General features: G+C 35.4%; 1 protein-coding gene across 1 annotated transcript in view; it reads right to left on the bottom strand.

Moving 5' to 3' along the window:
- Nucleotides 1–14,434, bottom strand: part of LNPK (lunapark, ER junction formation factor) — a 91,852-nt gene that overhangs the window by 64,981 nt on the left and 12,437 nt on the right. The window contains exon 5 of the mRNA XM_052662851.1: nucleotides 1,463–1,521. Coding sequence (XP_052518811.1) covers nucleotides 1,463–1,521 — 59 coding nt within the window. The remainder of the gene's footprint in view (nucleotides 1–1,462; nucleotides 1,522–14,434) is intronic.

Raw genomic sequence — 14,434 nt, 5'->3', positions numbered from 1 at the left:
GCATTACAAGGCAGATTCTTAACCACTGGGCTACCAGGGAAGTCCCCCCACTTCTATTTCTGATAAAAGATCACATAACTGATGATGATTAAGTCTGTGAGAGCACATGAAGTTCCCCATTGACTATTCGAGTTCAATAACCCACGACAGGTTCAAATATGCTTTGCAAGTATTGATATCTGCCGTTGAGTAACACAGTGAATAACCACAGAATTTAAACACCTCACAGTTTCATGAGCTTTGTAAATTAATCCACTAAGCCTTTTTCTGCTTCACACATATTTTTACCACCAACAGTTGTAAATGAATCTCAGCAGAGTCCACTTCAGGTTGTATTACATTAGTGCTTTCTCAACTTCTTTAAAAATATTCTCTCCCAGCATGTTCTACACAGACTGTTTACAGAGGCTAATTCTTTAGTCACGTCAAGTTCAGTACTGACGCCTCAAGTAAACTAACTACAATTGAGCTGTATCAGTAACATCTGTCAACTCATCAAGAACCAATGACAGGGAATTCCCTAGCCGTCCACTGGTTAGGACTCAGCACTTTCACTGCAATGGTCCAGGTTCAATCTCTGATCAGGGAACTGATCCCACAAGCCAAATAGTGTGGCCAAAAAAAAAAAAAAGAGCCAACTGACAATCACTTGAAATCATCTGTCTTGTTTTTAAATGAACTATGTTGCTTCCAGTGTTCTTAACTCTTCAACCAATTGTTCTTGCTAAAAAGGCTACTAGCCAAGCAAGTATTTTCCCTAAATACATTTTTTTCATCTGCTGCAATTACATAATTTAATTAACTCACAACTGGTAAATAGCTATCTTTACTTCAGAAATAAGCCACAGAAAAACTTACTTTGAAGTTTCATTTTCACTTTTTATTTTTATGAAGAAATTCTGCTATGATGAGATATCCCATGTTAAACGTTCTAATTTTTCTGACATTGCTTTTCTGTGTGTTGGGAATATCATGATGAATAGTTAGCACAGTAGTCAATATATATGTATATTCTTTTAGTATAATTATACTCTCAATGCATAAAAAGCACAATGCTTTGTGTTTTGGTAATAATACATTCCACACTACTGTGAGACTGAAAGGAATAGATGCAACTAATAGAATAAATCAAAAGATGTTTAACTATATTTTACTCCCTAATAACATAAATTTTCTATAAAGATAACCAGTATAATTTCTCTTCATCTAAAGAAATGACTTATTTTGTGTACTGAGTGAAAAAAAATTCTAAACGGACAAGATAGAAATAATACAACTGAAAAATAAAACCAGTTTGATCATTCATAAACTTTCTTATGCTTTAAAGTGAACAACTTCTCAATATTTACCACACTGTCATTTCAGCATACCATTTCATAACCTGTCATTCAATTACAAACCAATGCACCATATAAGATGGGTTTTTAAAAAGTATTTATAAAAACTTCAAAATTAAACTTACTATTTCTTTCTGTTCTCTTGGAAAAGAAGAAAATAAGTACTGTTCTTATACTCCAGATGCTATAGAAGAAGCAAAAATCAGAAACAAAAACCATAATTAGGATACATGAATTAGAAGCCACATTAAATGAAAACAAATACACATTTCTAATTACAGTCAGAGACAATGTTTCCCTTTGTATTTTGAAAATAAAAAAGCACTCCTTTCAGAAGTCACCAGAAATCTACCTGTGCTTTCAAAGGAGGAATTCTCAATCTAAAATTCATGGACCTCCTGATGGTCCCTCCAAATTGTGAAATTGCCTTTGTGCACCTAAGTGCATTTCTCTGGAGAGACCATTGCCCTTATCATTCTCAAACGGATCTATGAATCCTCCAAAAGATTAAGAACAAATTATAAAATTCCTTCTTACTAGGTAAGCATGAACTCTAAAACTTTATCTATTTCTATACATTAGGAAAAACACATTTTACAAATCCAGAGCATTATACAAATGTAAGTTGATACTCCTTCCCTGTTATTGAATATTAGAGGGAACTTTACCAAACAAGCTAACTTGAGAAAAAATAAAATATTATAATCAAATAAATAATTGACAAGTAAATTTAGCTAAATATCTCCTTTCATAAATTTTGTGAGTAATTATTTAGGCTTTACATTAGTAAGACATCAAATGATATTAAGAGAATTAAAAGAAAATCGAAGAATGATCCTAATCACAGACTTGTCCAGGTCATCTCTTAAATTCAATGTAAATAAACCAAAATTCCTTTCTCCATAGAACATATCAGAATAAGTATACAAACATTATCATTTTATAAAAGAAATACATTGTATCTAAATGTAAATTCAAATAAGTATGAAAACTAGTTCTTCACTCTGAAATATATCATTGCTATTCTTAGGAATCAGCCTACAAGGTCATCACCAGTGAACTCTGTCTCCTGGAGTTCACAACTCTGAACTTTATGTAGCCCTCTCTCACCAGTGTTGGTCTGTGTGACCAACAGCATATGACAGAAGTAACAGCATGCCACTTCAAGATTAGGTTATAAAAACACACAGTTTCCATCTCAGGCCTCCTCTTCAGCTTGCTATCTTTCTCTCTTGGATTACTCACTCTGACAGAAGCCAGCTGCTATGACATGAAGACCTTCAGGGAACTCTATAGAAAAGCCCATTCCATGAGAACAGAGGTCTCTGGCAAACAGCCAGGAAGGAGCTGAGGCCTGCCAACAACTACATGTGTGAGCTTAGAAGTAAATTCTCCAGCCTTAGCTAAGCCTGGAGATGACTGTAGCCCCAGCCAATAGCTTCACTGCAAATTATATAAGAAAAAAGACCCTGGGCCAGAACCATCCAGCTAATAAGCTGCTCCAACATTCTGCCCCTCAAGAACTGAAAGAGAAAATAAACATTTGTTAAGCTACAAAGTTCTGGGGCAATTTATTACATAGCAACAGATAACTTGTACATGTTTTTTGTATTATGACAATTTATTTTTATGATATGAAAACACCAAAATAACCAGCAGCAGATTCCTACACAGTACTTGGACAACTACCCTAGTACTAAAAAAAAAAAAGACAATGGCCTTCTTTATTAAGGGAAGGGAGATGAAAAAAAAAGGTTAAACATACAACTCACAACCCTCAAAGATTCTACAAAAGTAGAAAAGTCCCATAATATTTCCCCACTGCAAGCCCACTGAAACAGTGGCAAACTGAGAGATGATTTGGGGGTGGAAAAAAAAAAGTACAGGGGAAGAAAACAGGACACAGGAGAAGGAACTGCAGAGATAAAGACTAAAACTCTGTAGGAAATCTATTAATTTTCTTAAATGGTAGATATTTGTAAAATTATACATAATTTTCAAAGTGTACAAGTTATAAGAATGAAAATACAGTCCCTTACTTCACAATAAAACATACTAATATCCCTTTGTGGACAACAAATTCTTCTTTTGGTTTTTATCAGAACAATTGGTGGAGAAAAGGAGCTGTCAAACAATACACATTTCTAAGTGTCAAGTCTTCAAGACTTAAAAAGACAGACTATAATAGAGTTAGCTATTTTTTAAGGAGAAGTTAAATGAAATTCTTTTAAATAGATAATTCTTTAAAATAAAATTTAGGAAAAGAACTAAAGTACTTCAGGAATATGTGTTCTAGTTATCCCAACAAAGATGTTGCTCTCCCAATAATTAAACATAACTTATAACAATACAGTAAATAACATGTTTGTCAAGATATTAAGGATATTTCTACCAACTCCTATACTTAGAGAATAGTGGCATAGTCTCCATTTCCCCCTTCTCTTCTTGGAAATCATTCAAACAGAAGGGAAACAAAAACACGAATTCATTTTCTGATAAAATTAAGATAAGCTAAAACTCATCTCTCAAAATATGTGAAAGAGTTCCCCAAAACAATAGAGAACATGCTGGGGCTCAAAAGAATAAAAGCATAGAAGGAAAACTGCTTATCTCACTCAAAGACAGGAAGATAAACTTCTCAAAGTGTAAAGGTTAGAACTCATGTTTATTACAGTGAGAACAAGATGCACATGCTACAGGCAGAAATTCCCCAGTTTGGTTCCAACAACGAAACAGAAAAATCAGGGCTTAAAGAGAAATCACTCATAAATGCCCTATTTACAAAGAATATTCTGTTTCTATGGCAGCAGGGCAGAGAAGATTTATATTATGAAAAATTTTATACACAGTTGCCTAACCTTATTAGCCAGAGACAAATAAAAGCTGAACAAACTAACATACTAAACCCTGGATCATAAGGAAAATTATAGATAGCCTAAAATGTAGGAAGACTTGCCTCTGTACTCTCAAATAAACCTCTTACAAATAACTGGATGAAAGTAAAGTAAACATACCACATACCTAACTTAGACCAACATCTTTCATTTAAATAAATGTAAATGAGCTAAGCTCACCAGAGCAAAAGAAAAAGACTTTCAGACTAGATCATAAAATAAAAACTAACCCTATAATATAAACTAACACCTAAAACTAAGTTTTTTGAAGGTTGAAAATAAAACAATGGACAAAAACTATAGTAGGCAAATACACACAAAATAAGGTTTGATCATAATATGACACAAAATTAAATTCAAGACTACCCCCCCCAACCAAACAAAGCTCCAAACTAGAAAAAGGTTATTTTATAGCATTAAAAAGGATGAAGTTTCTTTCCAACAAATACAGCTGAAGCAACTGGGCATCCACAGGCAAAGAAGAAAGTGACAGGATCTCAATGGAACCTCACATCTTATATTTAAAAACAGGCTCAAAACAGATTATGAACTTAAATGTAAAATGTTAGAAGGAAAAAAGCACAGCAAATAAAGAAGAAAATCTTCAAGACCTACAGCTACAGAGGATTTTTGGTTTTTTTTTTAATTTTTTATTTTGCATTGAGGTATAGCCATTAACAGTGTTGTGATACATTCAGGTGAACTGTGAAGGAACTCCACCATACACATACAGATATCCACTCTCCCCCAAATCCACCCTTACCATCCAGGCTGCCACGTAACATTGAGCGGAGTTCCATGTGCTATACAGTAGGTCCTTGTTGATTATCCATTTTAAATATAGCAATGTGTACATGCCCATCCCAAACTCCCTAGGTATCCCATCCCCCATCCTTGTCCTCCATCCCTGTCAAACATAAGCTCGTTCCCTAAGTCTGTGAGTCTGTTACAGAGGGGTTTTTGATAACAAAAGCACAATCCATAAAAGGAAAATTGTAAATAATAAATTTGGCTCTGTGAAAAACCCTTTATAAGGATGAAAAGACAAACTACAGACTGGGAAAAAAATATTTACAAACCATATATCCAACAAAAAACTTCTATCTAAAATACATAAAGAACTTTCAAAACTCAACAGCAAAAAGACTAATAATTCAATTGGAAAATCAGACAGCAGACATGAATAGAAATTTCACTAAGAAGATGATACAAATCGAAAATAAACACATGAAAAGATGTTCAGCATTACAGCCATCAGGGAAATGTGAGTTAAAACCACACTGATCTATCAATACACACCTATCAGAATGATCAAATTAGAAAATAGTGGTAATACCAAATGTTGGCAAGGATGCAGAGAAACTAGATCACTTAAACATAATAGTGGAAGTGTAAAAAGGTACCTCTACTCTGAAAAAAAAAAAAAAACCTGTTGGCTCAGATGGAAAAGAATCTGCCTGCAATGTAGGAGACCCAGATTCAGTCCCTGGGTTGGGAAGATCCCCTGGAGAAGGGAATGGCAATTCACTTCAGTATCCTTGCCTGAAGAATTCCATGGACAGAGGAACCCGGCAAGCTACAGTCTATGGAGTCGCAAAGAGTCAGACACAACTAAGTGACTGAATACAGACACACACACACACTCTGAAAAAAAGTTTAGCAATTTCTTATAAAAGTAAACACGTATTTATTTACATGTGCCTCTGACATTACACTCAGGTATATACACCAGAGAAATGAAAACTTACATTCAGACAAAAACCTGTACACATATATTCATGGAAACCTCATTTGTGAGAGCCAAAAACTGGAAAACATCCAAATGTCCTTCAACAAGAATATGACTAACAAACTGTGCCACATTAATGCCATGAAATACTACTCAGCAATAAAAAGGAATTATTGTTATACTTAACATTTTGAATGGATCACAGGAATATAACATTTTGGATGGATCTCAAGAATATGCTGAGTTTAAAAAGCCAATTCCAAAAGGTTACATAGTATGTGATCCCACTTTATAATATTCTTGAAATAAAATTATAGAGATGGAAAACAGATTGGGGTGGCAGGGGTTAGGAATGGGGCAGGTGGAAGAGAACTGGTATGACTATAAAGGGGAAGCAGAAAGGAACTCTGCACAATTCTGGATCTAAATTGTGGGGTAGTTATATGAAGCTACACATATGATAAAACTAAACAAATATAAAATACATGCACACAAATGAGCATATGCAAAACTAGTGAAATCTGAATAGGCTCTATGAATTGAACCAATAACGATATCCAGCTGTGTTATTTAACTAAAGTCATGCAAGATGTAACCACTGGGGAAGCTAGGTGAGGGAGAGACAGGACCTGCTTGTATATCTGTTTTTTCCAATTTTGTATGAATCTGTGATTATTTCAAAGTAAAAAGTATTTTTTAAAGGATGTGCTTTCAGTTTAGGAATATCTACTCATCAAATAGAAAAGCATCAACACTCATAAAGGAAAACTAAAGGAAATATAGAGAGAAGTAAAAGTACATTGTTATTAGGACACAGAAGACCTATATAATATAGCAAGGTCATTTTCACTGATAATATCAAATTTTGTGTACGTGGGAAAAAACACTATCTTTAGGTATTCATGAAACACAGCAAGTAACCAAACAGCATGCCACCAAAAAGTCTCAATAAGATCAAAGAAGTAGATATATTATTAAGCAACATGCTCTGAAAGAAATACATTGAAACTAGAAATAAGGTCTCAGTTCAAAATGGCGGAGCAGAAGTATGTGTGCTCATCTCCTCCTGCAAAAGCACCAAACTAGCAACTAACTGTTGAACAACCGTTGACAGGAGGACACTGGAACGCACCAAAAAAAGATACCCCATGTCCAAAGACGAAGAAGCCACAGCAAGACAGAGGGAGCAGCACATCAATGAAACAAACCCCACACCCACTGGGTGGATGACCCACGGACTGGGGAACAGTAATACCAAAGAAGCTTTCCCACTGTTGTGAAGGTTCTGAACCCCATGTCAGGCTGCACAGCCTGGGGATCTGACAAAGGGACTGGGAATCCCCAAGAAATCTGGCCTTGAAGGCCAGGGGGATTTGATTATAGGACTTCTATTGGACTGGGAGAAAGAGAGACTCCAGTCTTGAAAAGCACAAACAAAATCCTGCATGTACCAAGACCCAAAGGAAAGGGGCAGTAATCCCACAGGAGACTGAACCAAAACTACCTGCTCATGCTGAAGGGTCTCCTGTGGAGGCCTGGGTCGGCAGGACCTCACCACAGGGACACTGTCAGGAGCAGGCCAGGAAGGTCCCTCTTGGCATAAACTCTCTAGCCCCCAGGGCTGGGTCACCTCAGGCCAAACAACTACCAGGGAGGGAGTGCAACCCCACTCATCAGCAGATAATTTGATTAAAGCTTTACTGAGCAAGGTCCTGCCCACCAGAGCAAGATCCAGTTTTTCCCATTGCCAGTCCCTCCCATCAGAAAGCTAACACAAACCTCTTAGCCTCATCCATCAGCGGGCAGAAGGAAGAAGCACAGTTTCACAGCAGCTAAAACAAAAACCATATTATAGAAAGTTAACCATGATGAAAAAGCAGAAAGTTATCTCCCAGATCAAAGGACAAGATAAAACCCCAGAAAAACAATTAAATGAAGTAGAGACAGGCAACCTTCCAGAAAAAGAATTCAGAATAATGACAGTGAAAATGATCCAGGAGCTTGGGAAAACAACGGAGAAGATGCAATAAATGTTTACCAAAGACCTACAAGAACTAAAGAGCAAACAAACAGAGATGAATAATATATTGAAGAGAAGTGAAGTTGCTCAGTCGTGTCTGACTCTTTGCAACCCCATGGACTGTAGCCTGCCAGGCTCCTCCGTCCATGGAATTTTCCTGGCAAGAATACTGGAGTGGGTTGCAAGGAGTCAATGGCAGAATAACTGAAGCAGAAGAACAGATAAATGACCTGGAGGACAGAATGGTGGAAATTACTGTTGCAGAACAGAATATAGAAAAAAGAATGAAAAGAAATGAAGACAGCCTAAGAGATCTCTGAAAGTGAAAGTCGCTCAGCTGTGTCCGACTCTTTGTGACTTCATGGACTATACATACAGTCCATGGAATTCTCTAGGCCAAAATACTGGAGTGGGTAGCCTTTGCCTTCTTCCAGGGGATCTTCCCAACCCAGGGATCGAACCCAGCTCTCCCTCATTGCAGGCGGATTCTTTACCAGCTGAGTGACCAGCGAAGCCCTAGTGGACAACATTAAACACACCAACATTCACATTATAGGAGCCCCAGAAAAAGAAGGAAGAGAGAAAGGACCTGAGAAAATATCTGAAGAGATAATAGCTGAAAACGTCCCTCGCACGTGAAAGGAAATAGTCAACCAAGTCCAGGAAGCAGAGAGTCCAGGCAGAATAAACCCAAGGAGGAACACATTAAGGCACACAGTAATCAAACTGACAAAAGTTAAAGACAAAGATAAAATATTAAAAGCAACAAGGGGGAAACGACAAATAAATACAAGGGAACTCCCGTCAGGCTATCGGCTGATTTCTCAACAGAAACAAGCCAGAAGGGAATGGCACAACATATTTCAAGCAATGAAAGGGAAGAACCTACAACCAAGAATACTCCACCCAGCAAGACTCTCCTTTAGATTTGATGGAGAAACCAAAGCTTTCCAGACAAGCAAAAGTTATGAGAATTCAGCACCACCAAACCAGCTTTACAACAAATGCTAAAGGAACTTCTCTAGGCAGAAAACACAAGAGAAGGAAAAGACCTACAGAAAATAAATCCAAAACAATTAAGAAAATGGTAACAGGATCATACAGATCAATAATTACCTTAAATGTAAATGGATTAAATGTATCAACCAAAAGACACAGACTGGCTGGGTGGATGAAAACATGTGCATGTATGCACTTTCACTTACATCACTCTCCCTGATCTTCCAAATTATATGTAATTATGTTCTACTGTTAGATTAATCATGTTCGCATTATGGCTTGCAACTGTGACTATCTTTTATTTTTTTGTCTGACTATTGATTGTGAAAGCTGATAAATATCTTTTATTATTGTGAAAAAACAACTACTTATAATAACTAAGCCAAAAAACCAAACATACAAATACACCCTGCCATCTAGAAATAACCCTTAAATTACAAAAACTTTTAAAAAAATGCAATCATGTCTTAAAATAAGCAAAGTAAATACACATCACTACATATTAAGTCCTGTGGGATAAAACTAAAACAGTCAGAAAATACCATGGCCTCAAATATATGCACCGTGTACTATGTTAAGAAATAAGGATGAAAATAAATATATTAAAGCATTAATTTTGAGGAACAAGAATAAAGTAAACCTAAGTGTGAAAAAATAATTAATAAAAAGAAGTCATTTTTTAAGCTTGTTCTTTGGAATAAAACAGCTAATAAAAACAATCCAATCAAAAAAGAATTACAAATATAGAAAATAAGAAACAATAAGGAAGCAACAATCATAGCTACAAGGAAGATTTTAAAAATCAATCAGAGACAGTGATTACTACTATTACAACACTGCAAATATATTTTAAAACTGTAGCATGATTAACAAAAGTAACCTTGGAAGACAGAGAAAGCCTAAAAAATTAACTACTATTGAATTTTAAAAGTTGTTAAGAGCTAGCTGCTATCAAAAAAACACGAAGCCCAAAAGTTTTCAAATGGAATACTACTAAACCTGTAAAGGACAAATATTGCCAGTACTATTTAAACTGTTACAGACCATTTAAAAAGAAAGAAAAGCTTTCTAATTTTTTACAAAATGACTGCACCTAAGAAAGAAGAAATTTTCCTAGAAATCAACATTTTAGCATTTGAATTCAATATTTAATATAATCTATCATATCAAGAGGTGTAAAATGAAAATTATCTGGCTATCTCCATAGATGCTGAAATAGCATTTAACAAAATTTAATAATCTTTCTTTAAAAAAGCTAAACAAAATACAGAAAGCTAGAAAATTCCTTAACATAAAATACATGTCTCAAACCGAAAGTCAGAATAATGTCCACTGGGGAAATTAGAAGCATTCCCAAAGACCAAGTCAAGGATGACAACTATTTTCTCTGCAAGTTAACACTGTCCTGCAAGTATTAGCCAACACAATTAGGAAAGAGGGGGAAAAAAATCTGAAAAGAGTAAAAAAATTTAAAAGGAGGTGGTATAATTATTGCTATTTACAAATAATAAGATTGCATACTTGTAAACTCTCGAACAATCAACTGAAACATTTATTAGAAACTGTTCACCTGAAACTATCATAATATTGTTAGTCAGCTACACCCTAATACAAAATAAAAAGGGTCAAAAAGTAAAATTTTTAAAAGAAACAATAAGATAATTATTATGGTTGAATACAAAATTAGTACAGAAAATCAGTTAAGTTCATATATACAATCAGTTCTAAGATAGTAATACTAAGGCATACTAAAATCTCTTAACTCATATTCATTAAATTATTTCTGTTGTTCCTTTCTTTTTTTTTTTAATATTTATTTATTTATTTATACCACTGCAACCAGTCTTATTCAACGCAGGCATGACTTGGTAGTTGCCAGTAGCACGTGGGATCTTAGTTCCCCAGCCAGGGATTGAACCTGCATAGCCCCCATTGCAAGGCAGGTTCTTAGCCACTGGACCACCAGGGAAGTCCCCCTGTTGTTCCTTTCTGAATGAACCTGATGTTATTTGAAAAGTAAGTCAGCATGATTTTCTGTTGAATATTATCAGTGACTTGCACTGTAAATTTATAAAGGTGCTCTAACATGAAAAATTGGAGTTTCGATAAAACAGAATTACACCTTAGATTCAGTGAACATTTTAAATCCTTCATATTCAGTGTTTTTACTGTATTAAAGTTAAAAATGATAAAAGTTAAAATGCAGCAGAATGTCTAAAACTCAAACAACATAAACCTTCCTCATTTTTATTGAAGGATTAACATTCCATAAATCTCTGATGATTTTTCAGCAATCATCATATACAAAGGAGTTTTTACTTATTTGGTCCTTCTTGCCAAATTTAAGTGCTTTCTTTCTAACAACTGCACAAAACCCATCCAATTTATTGAAATGTTTTAAGATGAGACTTAGCAATATATAAAGATAAAAATGAAAAAATACAGGTCTCAGTTTTGTCAGTTTATTTAATCATCAAAGGCTTTAGCAAGAGTTATTTTCACATTCAGACAAACACAAGTAATTTATTTTGGTATAATGAACAAGCTTTATTTTTTTTAAGAAAATAATTTTTTTATTAAACAATGCTGAGTAGAATTATTTTTTAATTAATTAATTGGAGACTAATTACAATATTGTGGTGATTTCTGCCATACATTGACATGAATCAGCCATGGGTATACATATGTCCCCCCTTCCCGAACCCCCCTCCTCCCTCCCTCCCCATCCCATCCCTCTGGGTTGTCCCAGTGCACAGCTCTGAGTGCCCTGTTTCGTGCATCGAACTTGGACTGGTCATCTATTTCACATATGGTAATATACATGTTTCAGTGCTATTCTCTCAAATCATCCCACCCTCAACTTCTCCCACAGAGTCCAAAGTCTGTTCTTTATATCTGTGTCTCTTTTGCTGTCTCATATATAGGTTCATTGTTACCATCTTTCTAAATTCCATATATATACAAGCTTTATCTTTTTTAATTTTATAATGGAAAGGGAGATATAACTCAACACCATTTCCCCCCAATAAGTTGAAATGTTATCTTTATCATGTATAAACACCATATGCAATAAAAATTCCTTTGGAGATTTATTTCTGGATTCTTGTGTTTCTCTTCCTTTGGTCTGCGTCTCTATTTAGACCAAACTTTTACTTAATGAAATTTTATAATACATCTGAAGCCTGGTAGACCTCTGCTCCTTTTCTAAATTTTTCAAGATATTCTTATGTGCTTATTTTTCCATTAAAAATTATGGAATAAGTGTACGAAGATTTTTAAAGTATCATTAGTATTTTTATTGTGATTACACATTTTTAGACTAATTTAGGGAGAACCAATCTCATTACAATACTGAATCTCCCTATCCAAGAATAGGATTTGTCTCTTAATTATGTCTCAGTACATAATTCTTTAAATACAAAATTATATCAAGTGAATATCTATGTTTTAATAGCTATCAATATTATAAAAGGGATGCTTGCAAAATTATTTTCTTAGCTACAAAAACTAAGTAGTCTCCTTAAGTAAATATCAAGAGATGTTCAGATACCTTCTTCTTTACAACTATAGTTGATGAGAGATACTTTATATATTGACTATGCCAAAGCCTTTGACTATGTGGATCATGACAAACTGTGGAAAATTCTTAAAGAGATGGGAATACCGGACCACCTGACCCGCCCTCTGAGAAATCTGTATGCAGGTCAAGAAGCAACAGTTAGAAACAGATATGGAAAAGACTGGTTCCAAATCGGGAAAGGAGTACATCAATGCTATATATGGTCACCCTGCTTATTTAACTTCTATGCAGAGTACATCATGAGAAATGCTGGGCTGGAGGAAGCACAAGCTGGAATCAAGATTGCCAGAGGAAATATCAATAACCTCAGATATGCAGATGACACCATGCTTATGGCAGAAAACAAAGAACTAAAGAGCCTCTTGATGAAAGTGAAACAGGACAGTGAAAAAGTTGGCTTAAAGCTCAACATTCAGAAAACGAAGATCATGGCATCTGGTCCCATCACTTCATGGGAAATAGACGGGGAAACAGTGGAAACACTGACAGACTATTTGTGAGGGCTCCAAAATCACTGCAGATGGTGACTGCAGCCATGAAATTAAAAGATGCTTGCTCCTTGGAAGAAAAGCTATGGCCAACCTAGACAGCATATTAAAAAGCAGAGACATTACTTTACCAACAAAGGTCCATCTAGTCAAGGCTATGGTTTTTCCAGTGGTCATATATGGATGTAAGAGTTGGACTATAAAGAAAGCTGAATCCCGAAGAATTGATGCTTTTGAACTGTGGTGCTGGAGAAGACTTGAGAGTCCCTTGCACTGCAAGGAGATCCAACCAGTCCATTCTAAAGGAAATCAGTCCTGAATATTCATTGGAAGGACAGATGCTGAAGCTGAAGCTCCAATACTTGGGCCACCTCATGCGAAGAACTGACTCATTGGAAAAGACCCTGATTGCTGGGAGGGACTGGGGCAGGAGGAAAAGGGGATGACAGAGGATGAGATGGCTGGATGGCATCACCGACTCGATGGACATGAGTCTGAGTAAGCTCTGGGAGTTTGTGATAGACAGGGAGGCCTGGTGTACTGCAGTCCATGGGGTTGCAAATAGTCGGACATGACTGAGGGACTGAACTTTATTATACTTGATACTTTATTATTAAAGTCCATGAAACAAACTTTCTTCAAAAGGCTACAAGTTATGTCTTTTAGCTATCTAGAGGGATTGAGGAAATATATATCACAATCTGTTGGGAGAAGAGAAAGTGGGAACGAGGCATAAAAATTGTATCAGTATAAGATCAAACCTCTATCCTCAAACAGCTTTCAAGCAGAAAAGTAAGAAAACATAGCAAACAGCACAAAACCACCTTCCTCAGTTACTCTGCTTAAATTCTCCCCCTCATAAATTCATTTTAAGAGGAAAACACACATACAGGGAAAGAAAACATGGTTAAATCCTATGGGGAAGTCAACATTTCATGCTAACTGGTCTATGAAATGATCTTTTGAATGGAATTTCTAGAAAGGTATAACTTGTAAGAATAAGGTATCCAGAAATAAAAGTTTATAAGGTTCCTCGAAGAGTTAGTTAAGGATAGAGATGAACTTTACAGTTGTTCACTCAAAAAATGAGCCAGCTCCCAAGGTAATGCATTTATCAGCAAGCATAATGTAGAAATATAAAAATTTAACTGTAACCCAAACCTTCCCTCACAATGGAGCACACGGTCTTAATAATTCCTATGAAATCAGTTCACTTTAATTTCAGTTTTAGTAACAGTTAAAGAGATCAGAGAAATATAAATATATTATCAAATCTGAAAAGCAGAAAAATAACAGATTGGAATCTCACCAAGTTCCTCCCTATTACATCCTAAAAAGAAGACATAATAAAATCTTGAGTATTGATATTCTATCATAAAAGATAATT

The sequence above is a fragment of the Budorcas taxicolor genome, chromosome 2 (genome assembly GCF_023091745.1).
Source record: "Budorcas taxicolor isolate Tak-1 chromosome 2, Takin1.1, whole genome shotgun sequence".
Classification (NCBI taxonomy): Eukaryota; Metazoa; Chordata; class Mammalia; order Artiodactyla; family Bovidae; genus Budorcas; species Budorcas taxicolor.
The sequence above is the reverse complement of the archived record's forward strand: the minus strand, read 5'-3'. Positions and strand labels throughout refer to the sequence as shown.